This window comes from Marmota flaviventris, chromosome 3, assembly GCF_047511675.1.
Source record: "Marmota flaviventris isolate mMarFla1 chromosome 3, mMarFla1.hap1, whole genome shotgun sequence".
Classification (NCBI taxonomy): Eukaryota; Metazoa; Chordata; class Mammalia; order Rodentia; family Sciuridae; genus Marmota; species Marmota flaviventris.
The window spans coordinates 127432473-127440057 of record NC_092500.1 but is presented as its reverse complement, the minus strand read 5'-3'; the positions used below and the strand labels follow the sequence as shown (position 1 = coordinate 127440057).

The 7585-nt window shown below is 34.3% G+C and overlaps 1 protein-coding gene across 1 annotated transcript; it reads right to left on the bottom strand.

The window, feature by feature from the left end:
* Positions 1 to 1366: 1366 nt before the first annotated feature.
* Clec4e (C-type lectin domain family 4 member E) lies at positions 1367 to 6463 on the bottom strand. Its single transcript, XM_027922331.3, has 6 exons — positions 6255 to 6463; positions 5316 to 5408; positions 4591 to 4680; positions 3480 to 3631; positions 2738 to 2853; positions 1367 to 1691 (listed from the first exon to the last, which is right to left on the bottom strand). The coding sequence occupies exons 1-6, from the start codon at positions 6289 to 6291 to the stop codon at positions 1535 to 1537; spliced, it is 645 nt and encodes a 214-aa protein (XP_027778132.2). The 5' UTR covers positions 6292 to 6463; the 3' UTR covers positions 1367 to 1534.
* Between the last annotated feature and the right edge of the window lie 1122 nt (positions 6464 to 7585).

Below are 7585 nucleotides of genomic sequence, written 5' to 3'. Positions count from 1 at the left end.
ATAGACATCTTATTAAGGAAGTTGGGGCCTATCCCAAGTGGTAAAGATTAGGGCCTACTTTTTCTTCTATTAGATGCAGAGTCTCTGGTTTAATTCCTAGATCTTCGATCCATTTTGCGTTAACTTTTGTGCATGGTGAGAGATAGGGATTTAATCTCATTTTGTTGCATATGGATTTCTAGTTTTCCCAGCACCATTTGTTGAAGATGCTAACTTTTCTCCAGTTCATGCTTTTGGCACCTGTGTCTAATATTTTGTGGGTTAGCCTCTGTGTCCTCTATTCTATACCATTGCTCTACCACTCTGTTTTGGTGCCAATACCATGCTGTTTTTGTTACTATTGCTCTGTAGTATAGTTTAAGGTCTGATATAGATATATACCACATATTTCACTCTTCCTGCTAAGAATTGCTTTATTCTGGGTCTCTTATTTTTCCAGATGAGTTTCATGATTGTGGAGAAAATTTTAAACTTTATTGCAAGACTTGTACTCATAAATACATATATAAAAGATCCTGCTCCACCTAATGAATGATTATCAGACTGCATCATCAAGAAAGGGAAAGGGACTGTAAAGAGTAAATACAAGAGTAAGAACACTTTACATGATTCTTTATAATTTTTCTTTACTTCGGAGCAACTTATTTTTATAAGTTGCCACCCAGACCTTTTACATGCTAGGCAAGAACTCTGCTTCTGAGCTACACCCCAGTCCAGACAGAGCAACATTTTAGGAAAAAGTTTTATATGGTAATCTATAAAACATACATTTTTTTAAGTTCTAGAACCTTTACATTTTTAATTTTTCACTTAATAAAAATAAAATTAAATTTAATATTGAAAAAGTATCATGTTGTATGATTTCTTTGTATAGGAGAAAAATGAATAATTTTTCACCTTATGAATCATAACATCCATGGCTGATGTCCCCAATACAGAAGATAAATTAATAAAATGAAATCATAGATTTATTTAATAAAAGTTTTACATGTCATAGGAGTCATCAGAAATGTTTAGTCAGAGGAACAGAGAAATCAACATATATTTAATCTCATGACTTGAAGATGCATCTTAGTTATTATACAGGAAAACATAGAGAAGATGTATGTTTGGACAGGAGATGAAAAACAACATGAGAAAAGACAGGCTTTTCAGGAGCTAGAAAGGGACAACCAGGCAATCATTCAAAGGAATTTTCCAAAATCTTCTTTGTTTTGCTCTATGTCCCTGCACTTTCATATAAATACCAATGAGGTGAGTGTATCAAAAGGAGAATTCCTTGCTTCTCATGACTAGTGGATTGCTTTGAAAATTCTGAGAGTAGGAACTAACATGGAGGAGAATGTACTTCAGTCAGCATCATAAATTATAACATTGAAAAACACTTGTTTTATTTATATCTGAGTAATGAATACTTATGAAGTCCTTATGGTATGCAATGAATATTTTCTCTTGTTGGGCTATGATATGTTCATGTTCTTGTTCCTTATCATTTATATGTTTAAGTCATGCATATAGTTCTTAAATATTTGTCTTAGTTTGCAGCATTTATTTCTGTCATTTCACAAATCCTAAACATGTTGTAGAAACAGGGTATATCATTCCAATTTTGCCTTGCATTTGAAGAGTCCCTGATGGTGGCACAGTCCTCCAGTGTAATTAAATTGTTAGGCTCTCCTGCATCCCAGAAGCTGAAAAAGACCAACATGGGAGATTTTAAATCCCAGCAAGAGGAAATAAAGTTACCTAATACATAAGGAAAACCACATTTGTGTTATTTACAATAATTTTGTGATGTAGAAATTATTATCTTTATTTTGTTGGGGAAAAAAAGGAATCTCAGAAAAGCAAGACCATTTGTCCAAATCTTAGAATTTGTGGGTTTTAAAACTGAACTGGATTCTTTAGACTTTCTATTCTGTCATGCCTCTTCATGGTTTTAGACCCATAAGGAGAAATTATGGGGAGGCTTGATTATCTAATGTATTTATTTCCTTTGCATTCTTACCGTATGTTAAAGTTGGTTCTCTTTATTCTAACTCAGAGTATGTATTAACTTAGGTACACCCTTAAATTTTACAGTGCTGTAATGAAGCAACTTCTCTAGAGAATTCGAGCCTCTGGGTTGTATTCTTAAAACTGCAGTTTATTAGCTGAGTAAGACATTTAATTCTTTGACCTTTAGCTTCCCTAAATGCTAGATGAAGACTAAGTACATTGATGTCTCTCCAAAAGGGGTAATTTAGGTAAAATGAAATAACGAATGAGAGAAAAACTTAAGTACTGGGTTCTAAAAATTCAATATAGTTATTAAGGAGAAAAGGGACATTATCAAAGGGTTCCCACTTTCACATTGTAAATGGGAAACCATTTTAAAAAGTTTTACATGCTTTCTCAAAACATTATTTTTTTTTTCATTTATCTAGTTTCGGGGCATAAAACTTTATTCTATTCTTTCTTTTGCAACTTCAATGAGCACATATTTCATTCTAATCTCCTTCCTATTTTCATTGATCATTTCTCCTTGATTCTTGAGACAGTCCCAGGAAATGGGAGAAGTAAGAGATTGTGCCTCTTTTCTCTCTTCTGTACGAGTTTTCCTCTTTCAGAATCTAATACAACCTGAATGTTCTTCATGTATCAACAATAACAAAAATGTTTTGAGAATGCCCCTCAACAGTGGTCTAACTTTAGGACTGTGGGTAATGTGGTTATTTTCCTACAGGAAGGTACTTACCTCAGTGACTTTGTGAAAGGTGTGCCATCCACCCATTGCCACTCACCCTCAACTACTTGGTCTGTCAATCCAATAAAAAACTCTCTCTTTTTAGGTTTTGCGTGGTAAAGGAATTCCTATGGAAGGTATAAAATCAAAAAAAGAGAAAATCAGCTATTTCACTTCAGAAGAGATGTTGCAAGTAATTGCAATTGAAAGAGGTAAAGTAGGATCAAGACAAGAAATGATAGATCAATGAATCTGAAATCATAATATCATCAAGGATTACCTTCTAATTTTTTATTGTAGTAAAATACTCACTAAAATGAAACTGAAAAGGTAACAATCAACAGGAGAATTTCAACAATTAATTCAAAGTTTATCTACTTTTATAGATAGTCAAATCTCTTGTCTATCTATAGCACAAAACGTTTGTAATCATAATTTAAAAATAATGGACAGTAGTTGCCTTTCTTCTCTCATATGATATGTTCATAAACAAAAGGATTATTCTAAAATTAATTCCCAATTTTCTTTCCCCTAAATAATAGTGTAACTCCACAAGGAAATCACCTTTTTGTTAGGTTCATCTAGTAATGAAGATAAATTAAAACAAATATTAGAAGTATTAGAAGCAGCATGCATTGAATTATGTTTATTTAACAAATTGTAGTTTGGGTCAAACATTGTTCCATGTATGGGAAAAGGATGGATTATGTGGAGAATACTACATCAACACTGGAGGAGCCTATACTACAATTACCTGTTCCTCCTGTGTGTTGATAACCACCAGGTGAGCTCCCATGCCTGAGCAGTTCCTTGAACTTGATAACCAGGACATGGTATTTGTAGAAAAGAAATAGCAGCTAGATTGAAAATGTTTCCAGTTCAATGGACAGCAATTCTTAACTGATCCTGGGAGAAGAGAAATTTCAGTTAGTGCCTCAAATGAACTGAGTAAGAAAATGTAACATTTCTTCTGATCCTATGGAAACCAGCATTGATAACAGAAGCCTCAGAAATACTTGTTCATTCCCCACATCTTACTAAGACTTTAGATAGTTCCAGTATCAGTAAATATATAAACAACATTTCTCGTGTCTTTTGAACATATCTTTATTTTCTAGATGTCAGTGCTAGTAAATACAACAATACATGCCATCTATTTAAGTCATGCAATTGATATAGAACCCTTTCATTTGCTCTTAGACTATTAAGGGCAGAAAATGCAAGCTATGCATTTTTTCCTGGGTGACTCCTAAGCAAGTGTCTCTTTTGCTACCTAAAAATGTATTCTCAACCAAGGCATAAAGACGGGCAAAATTTCTAAGAATACTACAATTTTAGCCTTTGAAGTTTCTTTTAAAAAACCATCAAAATCTCTCAATTCAATGGTGAGGAAATTATAACTCAAAGAAGAAAGTCCATTTCCCAGTATCATGTAGCATTTTTCTAAGACTTGTAGCAAGACAAGATACACAGGCGTTTGCAGTTTATTTCTGAGGTACTACCAAATTCTCTACTCTGTACTCTTTTTTTTTCTTTTACCTTATTTTGGATACAGGTGAATGAAAAAGAAAATATTATACACTTTCTGTTTACAGATTTACTGTTCAGACATATCCTCAAATTTATTCTAAGCTTTTCTCAAATGTCTCTGAAATTTTCTGTCTCAACGCTAATTACATTTCCAAAGTTTTGTCCTCTATCCTGACCATTTCCTCAACATTCTTTTATAGTATAGACAGGATTTCACATTTTGTTTTAAAAAACCGGATCTTATCCAATGATAATTTTCTTATTCCAAAATCAGTCTAGAAGCCATAAAGTGTAGATTTATAAATTTTGATATTCAACAGTGGGGCCTGTTATACCTGAACCATCATTATTGCAGGAGAGCTCCCGTAAATTCTCATGTGGTCGGAACTTTTTCTCATCACAAATTTGAAAGCTGTGATATGTCACTGTAAGAAAAAGGGCCCAGTTAATGCTCATTTTTTTGTTGTTATTTATATTTTTTCTCAGTTTAGTGTTCATAACAAAAGTGGCAATAATTATTATGATGTTTATATCCTATTTACTTTTCATTCCATCTACAGAGGCACTGGGATTCACTTCCTAAAAAGGAGAAGACAGTTTCATATTTCATAGTTTTCCTGACTTTTGAAGATGAGTACACTTTATTTCAGACCCAAAGACCTAGAAAAACCAAACATGTTTGCATTTCCTCTTATTCCAAGTTTAACTTCTCAACCCTTTCTTACAAAAAAGTAATTTGTTTTTACATCTGTTCCTGACCAGTGAATCCAAGCTCCAGGTTATTGTCTCACAGAGGAGAGTACATTAATGATAAGGGTACAATGGGAGGGCGCTAGCAACAGGGAGGTGAAAACTGTGCCAGAGATCACTGAAATCGGGTAATGGTCCTCTAGTAGTTGGGGGTTTCTGGCTTGAGGAATATCCCGGAGATTAAGAGGAAAAAAAAAAAAAACAAAATAGAATACATGTTTCAGGAGAAGAAAAGCCAGAGGCAGCAAGGAAGAGTTTACTCTTAATATTATTGTGGAGAATTGGATTAAACTTGACCTTCAGAACCCACCGATACATCTGGTGATAAAACAGGCACTGAGAAGCAGGATGGAGGCACTGGCCACAGTCCATAAGAATGCCTGGGAAGAGAAGAATCTTCTCTCTGTAGAAAGGCAGACTCAAACACAGTCAATCTTCCTGGGACAAGATAACAACATAGATTTAAGAGAGTCTTATTTTTTCTCGTTTCTTTCCACTCGCATTGTTTGTATTGTGAAATTCTCAAGTGTCAGCATGCAGCAAAATCACCTGCTGGGCTTGCTAAAACAGATAGCTGAGCCTTACCCCCAGAGTTAGCAATTTGGAGGAGCTCATTTGGAACCAACAAGTTTTCAGGGGTGGCAGATGCTGCTGGTATGAGGACCCCACTTTGAGTAATCCATCACTAATTTTAAGACTTTGACTCATGAACTCAGTTATACAATTTTTTTCCTTCTAGTTCTTCCAGTTAAAAAAGTACTTTCATATTTATAAGGCTCTTTTTGTTTCTCTCCCTTTTATCCCTTCTGCTTTTCTTGTCTCTCCTTTCTCTTCAGTGTCTCATTTATCAAGTTTGCTGTAAATTAATCAGATAAAGCATTGACAATCCTGTATTAGCTTCCCCCTCTTCCTAATATATATTTTAAGGACAAGGAAAGTGAGTTCCACAGAAGTGAAGTGACTCAGGGCATCAAAGAAAAGGAGAAATAGCAGTCTGGAAGCTCTGCTTGCATTCAAGTCAACAAGCTTCCAGTATGACATATAGTCTTCTAATCAATCTCAATCTCTCTCTTTCTTTCTCTTTATTCTCTCTCTCTGTCTGTCTCATTAAACCTCCTTTTTTCCTCTTCTCATTCCTATTTTTTTTCTTAATTCTACTGAGTACTTTTCTATTGTCCTGCCCCTCACCATATTTATCTCCTTTTCCAATAAAATATCTAAGGAAGAAATGAAAGAGTTGCAAGTTTACCTGTGCATTGTAGTGCAGATGATTTGGATGAATTCATTCTTTTTCTTTCTCTCTCCCTTCTCAGTTTGTGGGTCCAGGAGTGTTCGGTTTGTAAGATTCCAGGGAAAATGAATCATGAACGATCAACACTTTATTTCCTTTTAGATAGTTCAACACTAGTAGACATAGATTAGCTTGTTTGGAGACTGTGCATTTAACTCAGGATTTCCCTTCTTGCATAAGGTTAAGGGAGTTTACTGTACAACTCGTCTATTTTCCTCACTCCAGGAAATAACAAAATGAGGAAATGACAAAGCACTAAGCAGCAACACATGTAGGCTGACTGACATAAAATGCAAAAAAAACCTTAAAAAAGTTGTTTCTTTAGGTGGAAAAAGTCTCATTTTCTTCAACACCAAACTCATTACCAATTTTCCCTTGACACTGTGGTGTCCATCTTTGCATTCAAAATTTCAATTTTCATCTGTATCACCCACACATTTGATAACTGAAAAAGAAGGCTTGGACTCCAAATCTCACACATTTAGCAGAGAGCTGGGCATATAGTGGGTGTATTTATGATTTAGCAATGAGAATCTTTTTCCATCTTTTATCATTTTACTTCCTTCTTCTTGAGATGGTAGTGCTGAGTATTTGCATCCCTTTTATCCAATGTTAACAATGGTCTATTTCACAGACCCACCTTAGCTGATCAACCTCATGCAACATTGGTCTCCATTGTCTTAAAATTTCCCAAGTGCAAAGAAGCAGAAGTATAATACACATGAGTTGGTAATCCCCACATTTGATGATGCAGATGTTCCATGTATTAGAAAATGTCTTTTGTCCCACAGGGACTTTGTATTATTTCAATAGATTGGGAAATTTACTTTGAATTCTTCAATATATATATATATATATATATATATATATATATATATATATATATATGTTTTTTTTTAAAACATTCTAAAATTATATATGCAAATTGCTATGGTTTATGAGTGTTCTCCAGAGGTCTATAATGTAAAGGCTTGGTCCCCAGGGTGGTGCTATAGGTAGGTGCTTTGGACCTTTAAGAAATGAGGCCTAGTAGGAGGTTCTTAGATCACTGGGATATATCCTAAAGGGAATAGTGGCACCTCCTGGCACAATATGTCATTCTCACCTGAGATCCAAACCATGTGTGTGGCTGTCCAATGTTGGACTTGAACCTGCAGAACCTTGCCAAAATAATCCTGTCTTTACTTGATAAGTGATGTGTATCAGGCATTTTGTTATAGTGATGTAAAGGTTATATATATATATATATATATATATATATATATATATATATATATATATATTTTTTT

Coding starts and splice junctions, on each gene's coding strand:
- Clec4e (XM_027922331.3), bottom strand. CDS start 6,291: ATGAATTCATCCAAATCATCTGCACTACAATGCACAG. Junction 5,409..6,254: donor ATCTGCACTACAATGCACAG/GTAAACTTGCAA, acceptor GCCTTTCTACAG/AGAGAAGATTCTTCTCTTCC. Junction 2,854..3,479: donor TCAACACACAGGAGGAACAG/GTAATTGTAGTA, acceptor TACCTTCCATAG/GAATTCCTTTACCACGCAAA.